Below are 15,200 nucleotides of genomic sequence, written 5' to 3' on the forward strand. Positions count from 1 at the left end.
GTGGCCGGACAGAGGGGTCTCTGTGAGGTCCCACCAACCACCATAACACCCCCAGGACCCACACTGGGTGCAGGTTTGCATCAGGCTGCCCCAATTTGGCCGTTTCTCTCCTCAAAACCCCCCCTGGTTATCAGTCTCGGGCTGATGCTGCCCAGGGCTGGGAAGCCTCCCCCTCCTTGTGCAGACACTGTGTGCAAATATTTATGTACACAGAGCAAAGGGGCTTATTTATTAAGCTGTATCCAAACTAATTTCTCTTAATAAGGCACTCGCAGTCACCCCGGCAACAGCATCGGAGCACCCTTAAGCCTTAAGATGATGATTTAATGGGGTGAAAATCCCCTTGGATGCAAAGGGGGATGCTGAGGGGATCCTCTGGAGATGCTGTGGCTGGAGACACCCTTCCCCACTCCTGGGGAGACCTATTCTGTCCCAAGAGGAGGTGGCAGTTCCCAGCCTCTCCTACCAGCCAGCTCTGCTCTCATTAGTGGTCTAATTAGCCAAGCAAAGGACACCTAATAAATTGAGAGATGGCAACTGCTGGTCCTTCTGCTCTGGTCCAAAGAGGGCAAATTGGGCCGTAACTATCTTTTCTTTTTAAATATATGTATATATACATAGATCACCAAAAGCAGGCGAGCATCAGGGTGGATCCTTGCTCACCAAGAGTAAGAGGTGACATAGCTCCTGCCTCCTGCTTTGGGTTGGAGAACACAATGGCTGCTTTATGATATAATCCCAGCCTGGTTGGTGCTGGAAGGGACCTTAAGATCATCCAGTTCCAACCCCCTGCCACGGGCAGGGACACCTTCCACTAGAGCAGGTTGCTCCAAGCCCCTGTGTCCAACCTGGCCTTGAACACTGCCAGGGATGGGGCAGCCACAGCTTCTCTGGGCACCCTGTGCCAGCGCCTCAGCACCCTCACATGTAAGGAAGACACTCCCCAGAACCTGAAGGAAGCTTCTTCCTCTCTGAAATCCTGCCCTTAACTCAGGCACTAAATCAGGATGGGGGTTTTGGGGGGAGCCACACAATGCTCCAGCCAGCTGGGGTGCTCCAATGGAAGAGGGGACCCCAGGAAACCCACCCCCCAACAAAGGACTCGCAGTGGGCAGTGAAGCAGGCTGTGATTTACTGGGACAACACCACTTCTGCAACAGAGAACACGACCTCGGAGAGGGGACCCCGAGAGCAGGGACCGGAGGGATGCTCACAGACCCGGGTACCACTTACCCTCCACAGACAGACAGACACGAAACATAAACCTGCTGAAACACCACGAGGCTGCTACATGCCAAGGGAGGGAGCAAAAGGCAATAGGTTTCTGATGGGCTCCATGGGCATTGCAGCCACGGCGTGCGATTCCCTCCGTAGGCACTTGATCCGTGGAGCTGCCACTGGATGGATCCTGCAGGAGAGCCCGTCCTGGGATGACCAGGCAGGGTGCAATGCTGCTGGGGCTGAGCAGTGAGCTCCAGTTGGCACAGGGAGAGAATTGGGAAGCACGGGAGTGAGGGCACCAGCTCCTTGTGTCCCAGGCAGCAGGTTTAAGGAGACTCACCCCCTTCATGTCCCAGCATGGACCATCCTGGAGCATCTTCCGATGCTGAGCCAGCCCCAGCACTGGGCAGAGACAGCGTGTACAGCACAGCTTGGGGCTAGAGAAGCAAGAGCTCAGTGAGAGCAGCATCAGGCTCCAAAAGGGGCTCACCCATTTCATCTCCTTTTCCTTCCCTGAAAGACAAGGGGATGGAGGAAGGGCTGCGCCAATGCCACGTGCTTGCTCCTAAATCCAGAACAAGGGATCTGGTGAGTCCAGAGTGGGGCTGACACTCGTTGTCCCAATGGCTCCAGATTAACAGAGCACTGGGCAGCTTCTGAGTGTTTTGGGAGAAGCAAGGGGTCAGAAACCAGCTCAATAGTAACTGCAGGAGGGCCAAGATGCTCATGCCCTGGGAATTAACCCTGCTCTGGTACAGCCACAGGGGCCAGAGCGGGTGGTGGTGGGCAGGGAGCTGAGGAAAGACAGAAAACAAGAGGTAGGCTTTGCTCGAGAGCTCAAATCCTGCTGATCTCCACCAGCTCTGCTCAGAAATAACACAGATTTGGCGCAAAGCTCCTGCTCACGGTGCTTTGCTAGGGAACGGGGGGATGCTTTCCTCCATGGGAAGGTTTCTTTAAGGAGGAGACAGCCTTTCCCATAGCCCCCCAGTTCCTCAGTTTCCCAACTCTCTGCAGCTGGTTTTCAGCTCTTACACTCCCCTTCTTACCTGTCTCCCCTCAGTAGTGGGCCCCAAACCCTTGTGCCTGTGCATTGACTGCATTTCCTTTGAGTTTTCTAAGCCCCCAGACAAAACCAGACCAAGCCAACCAGAACTGGGGCCTTTCCCAGCAGAAAACTGAAGATACCCCAAAACCTGGAGCCTCTGTTTCCCCCTGGGAACACCACTGACTCCTAATAACAAGTGAGCTTCTGGTGGAAAACTGCCCACCCTCAGCTTCTCCTCCCTGCCTCCTCCTCCTCTTTCCATCAGCTTCTGGATGCCCTCAGTCTGCTGTCAATGACAGTGGATAACAAAGCTGCAGTGTGTGTCCAGCCACCTCTTCTGTGGAATTTGTGGGATTTCTGGGATGCAATTTGCATCCAGCCACCTCTTGGCTTTCAGCAGCACGAATGCCAGAAGCAGAGATGAGGAAAGCGATGGCTCCATGTGGCCTGGGAGGGCTCTTCCCCTCTTTTCCCTTCAAGAGAGTTGAGGCAAGGGCAGGTCTGGCCGCGGCTCTCGGGATAGATGCTGCAGGGGCTATGGCACAAGCTCAGGTTGAGGCTATCTATCCTTGATAGAGCAACCGTTTGAGCTGCTGGATTCAACAGCAGGTTCAGAACCAACAGATCAGTGCCTGGGAGGCTCATGTGAAGAAGAGCCTTGGCAGGGAATAAAATCCCTCCATTATTTGAATGCAGGAGATCTTGATTTGGCATCAAGCGCAAGGGGCTGGGTCCCCTCCTTCAATCAGGGCCCGTCTGAAGCTCCTAAGGCATGCTGTTGGCTGCAAGGGGTCTCACAGAGTCCCTCTGGGCCAGCACCGTGTGGATGTGACGGGCTCATTGCTGGACTCAAGGCAGCATCCTCCCAGCCAGGACAGTGGGGCTGCTCTTCAGATGGTCAGTCCCAGCTCGGATTCCCTTTGGTCCACGAGACGAGAACGTTGCCAGAGGTTCACCTTCACCAAAAGCCACCCGAGATGGCAGGAGCCAGGCAGGAGCCCCAGCAGAGCAGCAGCTCAGGGCTGGGGGGCTGCAGCGGGGCTGGGCAGTGATTTGGGGCTGGGAAGAGGCAGCCAAGTGAGGACAGGGCAAGCTGAGCAGGCACCGGGGATACCTGCTCTGGGAACAGGGCTGAAGCCAGGACCAGAGGGAGCTGCTGTAGCTGGAGGTGCTGCTCCACTTAAAAACAGAGAGCAACCCACCGCGGGCAGCCAGAGGGTACCTTCCCAGGGCAAAATACCAACTGCTGAGCACTGATTTTGCCTGAGCTGCTGCTGTCTGCAGGGCTGGCTCTAATAAACGCACACTGTCCCCGTACCAGATGAACTGAGCTCCTTGGAGGTGTTTCCTTGAGGAGAGGTCCCTGCTCCTGCACCCTCCTGGCTGAGCTGCCCAAGCCCCTCTCCTCACCCTCTTTACACGCTGCTCGGGTTGTAGCACAGCAGGTTGAACTCCAGATTCTCATCCCAGTGACGGAGCAGCACGAAGAGCTGCTGAGCTGCAGCTTTCACCGTGGCCAGGCTGTATCCCTCTGGGAAGTCCTGCTGGCTCAGCCACAGGCTGGCCTTGGCAGCCACCAGCTCCCACTCGATGAAGTAGGAAGCTGAGCTGTTCTCCAGCCAGGCCAGGGCCACCGCTGTGGCCCACAGCATCCCCTCCGGCTCTGTCTGCTGCTGCAGCTCCATGTCAAAGAGCAGTGCTTGGACCTCACTGCTGTCTGTGCCCGAGCCCCGGCTGCTGCTGCCCTGCCACCCCGCTGAGCCTGCCGTGCTCTCTGGGGAGGAGAAGCGGCGGATGGTGATGGCTGGGGGGGACAATTCCTTCTCGGCTCTCAGGGCTCTGGAGATGCTTTCCACCGCGCTGCCCGAGGAGTGGCGGAGGCGCCCGGCATCCTCCGCACCCAAAGCGGTGTCTGTGGTGGTGGGGCTCTTCCCGTGCCCATTGGGAACCAGGAGCTGCTGGTTGGAGCTGAGTCTTTTGTGCTCCGTGGAGGGACTGGCTTTGGTGCTGTAGGAGCTGGAGGGGCTGAGGGCCAGGCGGTGGCAGGCGAAGGGAGATGTCCGCTTCAGCTTCTCCATGGGGATGTTGACGGCATCACAGAAGGCTGTGTTCATGAGGAAGGCACCACAGGCCAGCTGCAGGGACACCTGCAAGGAATGGCGGGCACACAGGGGAGCTCTGAGATACCAACTCTGGGAAGTTCAGGGAAAAGGCGTGCACAGATGGAGACATGGGCATCAGAGACAGCGGGAGGCAGGATCCGAGGGGATCCTCCTGCCTTTTGCTCCCCGGCAGTGACCACACAACCCCAGCAAGGCCCAGGATGAGCTGCTCACCAGGGGAAGGTAGTCTATGTTCTCATTGTCGCCCTCGGAGCTGCCTTCACTCGCTCTGCTTGGAGACTTACTCATGAACCCCTTGGCAGCTCGCATCAGCAGCCTGGTTTTGTTGAGGGTGAGCCTGCAGGAGGATGAAAAGGTGGCTATAACCTCCGTGATGCCCACCCTCCCCTCCTAAAACCACCCCTAGTCCCCAGAGACTGGCATCATGCTCAGTGTTTGCATTGGACCCATGGAGCAAGACATCCGCTAAGGTCAGAGGAAGGTGGAGCTGGGCCATACCTAGCAGCAAAGAGGCTCTCGATGGATCTTTGGGCTTGTGCAGAGGAAGCAGACAGGCTCTGTAGCGGCCCTGGGAAGAAGCACAAAGCTGGAGGTAAAACAAGGTGCTAGAGGAGGGCAAAAGGGAGCAGAATCTGCGCTGGGACATGGGGCGGCTCCTTCTGCTGCTGAGTCTTTGGCAAAATCCTTCCTCTCTCCTCGCCTCACGTTTCCTATGAGATTCCCACACCTCTCGAAAATGAACCATGATCACGGCCAAGCTGGACCCGCACCCTGGCAACACCATCGGCTCCTCCCTTACCTTCAGGGAGCCCACAGCGCTCCCAGGCAGACAAGGAAGGGGTGCTGCAGGGTGACAGGCTGCTCTCCTCCGCACCTGCAATGGAGGAACCACATCAGCAGCAGCACAAATCGCTGTCACAGCATCACACCGGGCTGCAGCACGGCCACTCTGCCTCCCCACAGCACTACTGGGTTAAAAAGCCTGGTGAGGGGCAGTTTTAATTCAGCTGCAGATCTGGTGATGCCAGATGAGGTCCAGCACAACCAAGGATTTGGTGACAAGTGTCTCACATCCCTTTGCCTCTAATTGCAGCCGGTTTCATCCCTCATGTTATCTGCTTTACGTCTGCTAATTAACTTCCAAGCACTGTCAGGAGCCACTGCCTGTGATCTGGGTGTTCCAGGGTAAATTGGAGCTTCTTCCCTGGTTAAGGAGATGGACTCCAGCCAGACACGTGCCTGGTGAGCACCGTAGTCAGAGAGGAAGGCAGGAGAAAAGAAGACGAAGAGGATGCCCCTTCATAGACTAAAGCACTAAGGGCAGCACATCAGGAATGAGACAAAACCCCAGGGAACTTACTCATGCTGTAAAATCCATCATCTCCGTTCTGGCCACAAGCTGAGTGGGGACGTCCAGGGGAAAAGCCACGATGCCTCCTGTTTCCCGACCTCAGGCTCCGCTGGCTGCCTTGCTTGGATGCTGCCCCTTGGCACAAGAGAAGCAAATTGCCAGCGTGAGAGAGGGATTGACACACACGCGATGCCAACAAAACCCACAGGCTGATGAGCTGAGTCATCTCTGGGCATCCAGACCTTTTGCCTGCCCATGGGGAAGAGGTTCTTGCCACCAAGAAGCGGCAGGCACGCTGTTAGGCTCAGCATGGCCTCAGGCACAGAGTCTGGCACTGAACTGAGCCGTGGCCTCATGGGGTTTGCTCTGAGCGAGGTTTCTCCCCCCCAGGACAGTGTCCCCGTCCACCAGCCCCATGTTACCCGTGTGTGTGTACTCGACGATGGTTGGCAGGTAGGTGTTGGTGCTCAGGTCCACCGGCACGAACGCTGTGTACTTGCTGATGACGTTGCAGGCTTTGCTGGTGTGGACAGCGTTGACCTGGTACCGGCGCCCGGACCCTGCCACAGGGGAGACACCAGGTTAGAGTCCACATACCCCATGGGCTCCATTCCAGCTCCCCGCCCCACCTCCACGCTTGGGCCCATGCCCAGCAGGGAATGTAACCCTCTAAACTCTGCTTCTTCCACTCTTCTTTTACATGCACATACGCACTTCATGGAGGAGAAGCTTGACGGGACCCAAGGACATGGCAGGGGTTGGAACTGGATCTTAAGGCCCTTTCCAACCTAGACCATTCTATGGTTCTATGACATGTGCAGCCCAGAGCAGTGATGTGCGGCTGCTGTTGGACCCTCCGAGTTTGATGCTGCCTCCCAGCTCCAGGTAACTAACTCCTTAAAGATAACCCAGCATGTGAACCAGAGGAGCATCAGCTCGGGCACGTCGCTGTGCAGAAGGAGGAGAAAAGCACAAGGCAGCTGGGGAGGGATTTCATTTGGGAGCTATGTGAGACATTCCCTAATATTTCGCCACTGCCTGCCCTTATGTTAACTGGAAGGCTGCTGGGGAGCCCACACCAAGGCAGGGCAGGGTCTGCCCATGGTCAGCTTGGTTGCTGCACGTTACCATGCTCGATTTCACACTCCCTCTCAGCAAGATGCTCAAAGTCCCGGGTGACCGACTTGGCCGCCAGGTGGTGGAAGGTCTCACTCCATGGGTCCGTGTCACCGTCCTCTCGGCTCTCCCGCTCTCGGAAGAGAGGGCAGATATCAAAGGTGACCTCCCACTGCACGGGCTCGTTCATCCTTAGCCCTTTCACCACCGCCTTGCAGAGGGTCCTGGGGGAACGTGGGGAGCCGCAGCCAGCGCTGAAGTCCAAGTCCTGGGGCTCCCAGTCAGAGGAGGTCTCCGTTTCAAACGTGAAGGAAGGATGCTGGGCAGACTCTGCAGAGAGGGGAGAAGCAGGGGGGTTAGTCCCATCTCTGGGAGCTGAACTCCCCAAAACCACAATTAATACTTCCTAATACCCACATGGATTGCAATGCACCACCACCAGAACCCCAGTGAGGCTGTGCTCCCCTCTCCCCATTACCCAGGTCCCCGGGGCTCCGGCTGTCTGATGAGGACCGCAGCCTCCTGCTGGCATCGAGTGGTCCCAAGCCCCTTGCCGCTTGCTGCAGCCCATCCAGCACTGGCGGGGCCTCGGCGTCGTGGCAGAAGGACATGCAGCCCCGGTGCAGCAGGGATGGACGCCGGGCACCCAGCATCCTCGTGGGGTTGGCTGTGAAGGGCTGGGAGCAGAGCAAACGTTAGGGCTGGAGCTGGCTGCACGGACTCGCTTTGCCCCTTCTGATCCCGTCTGCTCCCTGCCTGATCCCAGCGCCAGATGCAATGGTGCAAATCATGCCCTGGCTGGGATCTGTGCCCAGACAGAGCCCTCCTGTCTGTGATGGGCCTGCAGGGTGTCCCAAAGGGACCCTGGCCCCGAGGCTCCTTCCCCAGACATGCAGAAGGTGAAATATGAGTTCCATCCCTCCAGACATTTTAATGACTTCACTTGGGAACCAGAGGGAAGAAGAGACAGGAAGATCAAGGACCAGTTGCTTGGTAACGGGAGGAGAGGCGCAGGGGAGAGCGAGCAGGGAATTTTTATCTTTTTTCTTTTTAATGAGACTCTTTCTCCACTTTCAGGATCATGAATCCCCCTTCCAGCATCTCCTGTGCCAATTCCCACAGGAATATCCCCCTCTGCACAGCAGAGACACCGAGCTCCGGCTGTTCCTATCCCATTCCCAGGGCTTTGGGGAGGCGCCCCAAGCCCCCACAGACTCTCCATGTTCTCTGCACAACACCGGCGAGGGGCAGAGGTGGTACAAAGTGGTGGATCTCAGGGCTGGATGGAAAGATGCTTTCTCTGGGCGGCAGGAAAGAACCTGGCCTCCATCACCACCCAATTTGTGATGCTTTATGAGACCAGCAGCAAAGCGGGAGGCAGGCAGCCCCAGGAGCTACTTGCCAAGCTAGGACTGAGATACTTCAAAGCCAGGCGGTCACGGAAGCTCCTGCCAGACCCTTTTCACTCAAAACCTGCTCCTTCTCCTGCTGAAGCCTTCAGCCAGGCAGGAGCAGCGCTGGGGGTTTAAGCTGCCCATCACAAGCTCTGACCTTTCCTTCCCAGCACGGTGCACACGTGGAGACGAGCCGAGGGCTCACATTCACACCCCCGAAAATGTCAAGCCCTGGCAGCAGGACCTGGGCTGGGAATGCTGCTGGAGCCCTCGCTGCAGGAGAGGGAGCAGAAGCATTTAATTAAGACCAGGATACACACTGTTAACTGTTCATTGCCCTCCAGAAGGGAGTCGTTTCCATCCCTGCCTTCACGCTGAGCACCCTGCAGGCAGGAGGATGCTCTGTGGAGCTTCGCAATGCAGGGGAGGTCACTGGCACCCCTAAGACCCACCACTGCTCACCCTTGGTCAGGCGATGCCACCGGAGGGCAGAGGTCTCATTTCTCCCTGCCCAGCAGCGGCCCTTCTTCCCCTGCATCCCCTCATCTCACCTCCAGCCCCCCTTCACCCAGCCCATCTCTAACCTGCAGCAGAAGAGAAACGAAAGCCCCAGACATCCTGCTCTGAGTTTCCATGGGAACAAAAGCGCTGCTGGTCCTCCCAGCCCTGCAGATGCTGATTTCAGAGCAGAGCATCGTGGTGATGCCAAGGATGGGAGAAAACCATCCCTTACCTTTCCATAGACCAGTTAAAATGCTGTCCCCAGTTTCAGCTGCTATCTGCTGCAGGCAGGGGACATAACACAGATCTATCAGCACACAGTTCCAGGTCTCAGCCCAGTGGCTGTGTTTCCAGCTAGAGCACCAGCTGGATTTGTTGGACCTGTTGGAGCGAGGCCAGAGGAGGCCACAGAGCTGCTGCGAGGGCTGGAGCAGCTCTGCTCTGGAGCCAGGCTGAGAGAGCTGGGCTGGGGCAGCCTGGAGAAGAGAAGGCTCCTGAAGGGGAGACCTTAGAGCAGCTCCAGGGCCTAAAGGGGCTCCAGGAAACCTGGAGAGGGGCTTTGGACAAGGGCCTGGAGGGACAGGCCAAGGGGAATGGCTTTAACCTGCCAGAGGGGAGACTGAGATGAGCTCTGAGGCAGAAGCTCTTCCCTGTGAGGGTGCTGAGGCGCTGGCACAGGGTGCCCAGAGAAGCTGTGGCTGCCCCATCCCTGGCAGTGTTCAAGGCCAGGTTGGACACAGGGGCTTGGAGCAACCTGCTCTAGTGGAAGGTGTCCCTGCCCGTGGCAGGGGTTGGAGCTGGAGGAGCTTTAAGGTCCTTTCCAACACAAACCAGGCTGGGATTCTGTGATTCTTTGATCTGATTTGGGACTGACTTTCTTTTCCCTACATGGTTGTGATGCGCTGCAGCACAAGGCCTGGACACAGACACACACACACACACATATATATCTATATCTCAGGACCAGCGAGAGGCAGGCTCTTCCCCTTACGCTCCTGAGATCTCCCTGCAAAGCCTCTCTGGGATTAACTCACCTGGAGATCCCCCTGCCAGGGCTCGGGGCTGACCTGCTGCAGGTCCTGCAGGTGGGTTTTCCGCAGGGGGTTCCTCCCCAGGGCAGTGTCGGGATCACTCGCTGTGGGCACCTTCCTGCAGGGCTCGTGGTCAGCGGCATGGGGGGTGCTGTATGCCCGCCTCCTGGAGGAAGCCTTCACATCCATTCCTGCGTGTGGGAGAGAGGATCAGCTCCATCCCACTCGGCTCATGGTCCAACCCCACAGTCCTCCCAGGGGCGATGGGGCCACATTCATCCCTGCACAGCTTTAAGCAAAGCAATGAAAACACCAAAGGAGATAAGAGCCTGCATTAAAATGCCCAGGGGTGTGAGGAGAGCAGGCTGGGGAGGCTCTGTCTGAGCAGTTTTCAGCCAGAACAAACCTGCCTGCATCTCCCCAAACCTCCCTGGAGAAGACAAAGGGTTTACTAATGCAATTTAATTAGTGCAGACGTTCTCCTGTCAGAGCAAGGGTAACATTTCACTTGGAAAGGCAGGAATTCTCACTGCTTTTGACAAGGTTGAGGGGATGTGCAGCACAGTTCCTCCCTGGATAAAAAGGGAGAACTTCCCATGAGTAACAGGTTTCCTTGTCACGTGGAAATGCAGCCAGCTCTGGGGTGCAACCAGCCACTTTACACCACACAAGCACCTGGCCAAACTGTGACGGTGAGGGTGACACTTTGATCCTGTCCTGGTTTTGGCTGGGATAGAGTTTATTTTCTTCCAAGTAGCTGGTTCCGTGCTGAGTTTTGGCTCTAGGCTGAAAATAATGGATCATTCTCCCCCTTTTCTGACTGCAACATCAGGGCTTGCAGGGAAGCGACTGCTCTAGATAGGCATCTGCTCACTCCTCTCCTCTGCACACAGGAGGGCAGCTTGGGAAGCTTGTCCAAATTACATGGCCAAAGCAAGAGCTGCTTTGAAAGCCTCCAGGGAAGCCGGTTCTCCAGAGCTTCCCTTGATTTCCTGACAGGTTTGGATAAAACATCCAAACCAAACAGGCTCAAGCCTCAGGAGATCTGTCATCCCTCCCGCAAAGCTTCTGTCTCTTTGCAGAGAAACAGCCAGGCAAATTGGCAGAGCAGAGACAGAAGCTTGATTGGAAAGACAGGGGCATCACACCCACACTTGTACCGGTGTCCGTGTCCGATTCTCCCCCGGGCTCTCTGCCCACCACCAGGCGATCGGGGCAGCAGCCCTCCGGGTCTCTGGAGTGGTTCCAGCTCTCCATTCCTGCTCCCTCCTCCTGCGAGTGGAAGAAAACAGAGCTGCCCGACTCCTGGGAGCGCATCATGCTGTACCGTCGCCTCTTGTCCTGCGGGGAAGCAGAGAGAGGGAATAGGTCCTATCACTGTGTCCATCACACGAGAGGAGCACCAGCACCTGTATCCAAGTTCCTGTTTCTCCCCACTGTCTCACCCACCATCTCCCTTGAGGACAGAAAGAGACACCTCCTGACCATGCAGAGACAGCCGCTTGTGTACAAGCACACCAACACCCCTGCTCCCTGTACAGCCTCACTCCATGCAGTGAGGACTCACGGATCTGGGGTTGGAGATGTACGAGGAGGTGTCGCAGACGATGCCGTAACCAACCAGGCGGTCACCAGGGAAGAGGCAACTGGTGCTGATGGGGGAAACCAAGACCTCGGTGCTCTCGGGGAAGACCCACTCCACAGACACGTCACTCAGGACCGGTGCCATCGCCTTCTTCAGCGACTTGATCATCTGGAGCAGGAAGCAGAGGGAAGCGGTTACACCACAACTGGATGCTGCATGTGCCATAGTGCACACACCGTGTGCTGCAGGGAAGGGGAAACTTCCCCAAGCAAATCCATCAGCTGGTTCCTACCTTCTCCTGACCTTAGGTGGGAGCCTGCTCCCTCTTACACTGCTCTGCACCGACCCCATCCCCTTAGCATGGTTATACTGAGGGCAGCGGAGCAGATACGGATAAAGCACGAGGCTGATCTCACAACACATGTTGCCCAGCTCAGAGCAAAGTGGGAGCTTGTGGCCAAAGGCACCCTGCTCGGGTGAAGGCAGCATCTCCTGCTCCCCACAGCAGCCAGGAAATGCTGTTGAACTCCACCTGTCTAAGCCCCAAGCCTCAACAGTCACGCACCAACTGACAGCACTGCTATTTTTGGTACCTTTCTGGCTGGAGATGAGCGATGCTCTGCCAGTTACACATGTGGAGAAGACCAATATGCATGGACAAACCTAATAGGTAGCCATCTTCTGTGCACACCAGGGGAACTGAACACCACATTTCGAGGCAGAACAGCTCCAATATTCTCTATTGTTCACTGCTTTTGCACAGGCTCAGGAAGACACACCAGGCTGTGTTTTATAAGGCCATTAATTGATGCCTCAGACTGCTGAAGGCACAGCCCGCAAAGCTCTTTATTAATAGCTCTATAAAAAACCCTCTCCCTTCCCTGTCTTTGCTTTTAATTTACATCAGCAATGCTGATGCCGTTCTGTGTTAGAGAGGTTTTTGTGTGCTCCAGGTTCCTGCAGAGGGGTGGACTGCTGAACTCCATCTTTGGAGATCAAGAAGGTAGAAGCCAGCTTTTTAGGAGCTAAAGGCCCAATTGCCTCTGGGTTTAGGCACCCAGCAGACGATGGTCCAGGCACCGTGGCGGACAGAGCCGTTCTCAAACCTCTATTTGAGGCGCATCAGTTTACTCCATGGGGAGAGAGGAAATGAAGAGGCTTCCCCTGTTTGCTTTAAAGTTGGCTTAATAGCAACTGCAGCGTGTTCCTCTCGCTCAAACCCTGGCTGCTCCTCGCCTGAGCAGCGCCGGGGCTGAGCCTGGCTTCACAACTAATTGGCTGCTCGGATGCTGGTCCCTCTGCCCTCGCCGGTGCCGGAGGCAGCAGCTCCTTTGAAGCCCGAGCTGCTGTATCGCAGCCATCGCTTCTCCCCATCCCTGACAGGGGTGAGCGCCCCCCCGCTGCCTCTGACAGCTGGGGATGTAGATGTGCCTTCATCCCTCCCCGCTCCCACCTGCAGCCGAGTGGGAGCAGGAAGGCAGCGCCGGGACGATGGGAACAGGGCTCGCTCCTGGGCCGCGGCAGCCGCCCTCGCTGTACCGGGGCGCTGCAAGAGCCTGGCGGGGGGGTGCCCTCCCTACCTTCGGCTGCAGCCTCTCACCCTCCGCCAGGAACTCGGCGCTGCCCCTGGACACGGCAGCCAGCCCCCGAACCAGCCTCCTGCAGGCGCTGGGCCCCATGCCGAAGCTGTAGCACCTGCACAGGGAGACGGAGCATCAGCATCCAGGGGAACACATCATTCCAGCCCCCGGCCCCCGCTGCTCACCCACCCCCTGCAGGCAGGAGACCCCCTGCCCCGGCTTCATCCCGCTGCAGGACCCCGAGCCCTTTCCTCCTCTGCGGACGCAAACAAGCTGCTTTGCTGCCGGTTCAGCTCTTCCCCTGCTGAGTGTCTGTGGTCAATGGGCACTAAAGAGCCGGTAATGCTCTCTGCTCACAGTTAAAACCAAGGAAGGAGGATCCAGCCAGGCGAGGCTGCTCCCCCGACTCCCAGCTCCATGAGTCAGGGTTTGGCTAAAGGCTGCAAGCCCAGAGCCGAGCTGGAGCCCGGATAGGGAAGGCAGGAGCGAGTGGTGCCTGGTGGGGATGGATGCAGTGGGAAGTCAGGAGGGATGGGGATGTGGGGATACGGCATTCAGCCAGGGCAGTGGATAGAAACCACCTTCAGCAGCAAACTGCATCCACACCAGGGGCTTTTCTCTGAGAGGTTTTTCATCCCCAGCTGGCTGCAGATCTTAGGTCAGCCTCACACCCCTCTTAAATGAGGTTCCAATCTTCTTTTGAGACAGGGATCTGCTGGGTGCTGCCTTTCAGGGTCACTGATTGCATTTAGCCCACCACCACCACTCTGCAAGAGCAAGGGATGGGCTACACTATACAGCTGGGAAGCAGTTAGACCCCCATATAACAAAATCCCCACAGAACATCTTCCCTGACAAGCCTGAAGTCCAAGGGATCGAAGGGGAATGAGGTTTTCCTACATTTCTCTGGTGTTTCATGTCCCTTAAAGAGGCAGAGAAAGCAGAGCAGCCGTCAGCAGGGCTGGGAGCTCGATGCACAAATTAGCTGCTTTTTACATTGCTGTCTTTCAGCACATTCAATTCTGCACAGCCCCATCCTGGAAGCAGCTGGGGCCAGACCCAGATGTGCTTTAAAAAAACCTAAAGCCCCACCACGGCGAGGAAGCTCGTTCATGTGTCAATCTCTCCTAGCAGGAAGCATCAGTCGAGAGCCTGTGAAGTTGTCAGCCCAATTATCCTGCTTTTGATTGTTTCAAAAGCATCTGAACTTCTGGGATCTGTTCCAAACCCTTTGAGGTTCTCCCATGGCTCATACCAGCAATCTCTCCTGCCTCTGTCTCTGAAAGGGGGATGTCTGTGAGATGGGGCTGTGTTCAAGGAGAAGCATGTCCCCACCACACCAGGCTTTTGCCCCCTTGGCCCTGCTGCCCTCCATACCTGGTGGAGCAGGAGTGGTTTCGCAGCAGCTCCAGGACCTTCCCTGTGTTGCTGATGGCCCCATTCGTCAGCAGGAAGAGCAGGCGGGGATGGCCCCTGTGGATGGGCTGTCGAATGACCCACTTCAAAGGGGATAAGATGTTGGTGCTACCCATATCAGCCCGGATCCTCTTGATGCTCTCGCAGGCGATGGCCAGGCTCTCCTGCCCAAGAGCAGCAGAATCATCAGCCTCTGCACCAGAGCACCAAGGAATCGTGGCTGCCCCTTCACCCACCTCACAGTAAGTCTGACTGGCAGGAAAGAGGGTCTTGAAGGTGGATCCAAACCCAATGACGTTGAAGAGACACGCTGGCATCAGGCTCTTGAGAATGACCAACAGGGCATCCTGCGGGGTGGAAAGCGAGCAGATATCAGGCACTCTGAGTCTCTCCCTGCCTGCACCAGCTCCACCAGTCAAAGCTCTGCCCAGACCCATCACACCTTATTCTCACTTGCATTTAGCTGTGGGCATTTGATATTAAACCAACTGCTGCTTGTACAGGCATCGCACCAAGAAATCACTGCGCGTTACTCTGCTCTTTCCAAAGCTCTTTAATATTTGGGTCCCAAAGCAGTGGGGAAAATGGGGAGCCTTCAAAACCAGACACAAAAAGGAGCTGAACAAATCTTTCTGTTTGTTTTTAACTGATGGGCTCTGTGCTCGCAACACGGTGCTGCAGCACGGAGCTGGTGGGTGAGAAGCAGAGTGTGAAATTGAGAAGTGCGACACGCAATGCATTTCAATGTCCAAACTTGCAGAAAATAAACAAACAGCTTAAAGTCACACAAAAGGAAAAGCCTCCCCCATCCCCAATTCTCTTGTATTCATAGCT

The 15,200-nt window shown here is 56.5% G+C and overlaps 1 protein-coding gene across 4 annotated transcripts in view; it reads right to left on the reverse strand.

Moving 5' to 3' along the window:
* Positions 1-1,110: 1,110 nt before the first annotated feature.
* Positions 1,111-15,200, reverse strand: part of VWA5B1 (von Willebrand factor A domain containing 5B1) — a 31,139-nt gene continuing 17,049 nt past the window's right edge. For 3 of the 4 annotated variants that reach the window (XM_030507572.1, XM_030507571.1, XM_030507573.1), the window contains exons 9-22: positions 14,603-14,713; positions 14,328-14,530; positions 12,951-13,065; positions 11,353-11,538; positions 10,946-11,126; positions 9,789-9,976; positions 7,338-7,536; positions 6,872-7,189; positions 6,166-6,303; positions 5,753-5,878; positions 5,192-5,266; positions 4,891-4,960; positions 4,606-4,729; positions 1,111-4,416 (exon numbers count right to left, since the gene is read on the reverse strand). In XM_030507572.1, the coding sequence (XP_030363432.1) occupies positions 3,685-4,416; positions 4,606-4,729; positions 4,891-4,960; positions 5,192-5,266; positions 5,753-5,878; positions 6,166-6,303; positions 6,872-7,189; positions 7,338-7,536; positions 9,789-9,976; positions 10,946-11,126; positions 11,353-11,538; positions 12,951-13,065; positions 14,328-14,530; positions 14,603-14,713 (2,766 nt within the window). In that variant the 3' untranslated portion in view covers positions 1,111-3,684. The remainder of the gene's footprint in view (positions 4,417-4,605; positions 4,730-4,890; positions 4,961-5,191; positions 5,267-5,752; positions 5,879-6,165; positions 6,304-6,871; positions 7,190-7,337; positions 7,537-9,788; positions 9,977-10,945; positions 11,127-11,352; positions 11,539-12,950; positions 13,066-14,327; positions 14,531-14,602; positions 14,714-15,200) is intronic. The other variant, XM_030507574.1, reaches the window with a different exon arrangement.

This window comes from Strigops habroptila, chromosome 16 (genome assembly GCF_004027225.2).
Source record: "Strigops habroptila isolate Jane chromosome 16, bStrHab1.2.pri, whole genome shotgun sequence".
Lineage (NCBI taxonomy): Eukaryota > Metazoa > Chordata > Aves > Psittaciformes > Psittacidae > Strigops > Strigops habroptila.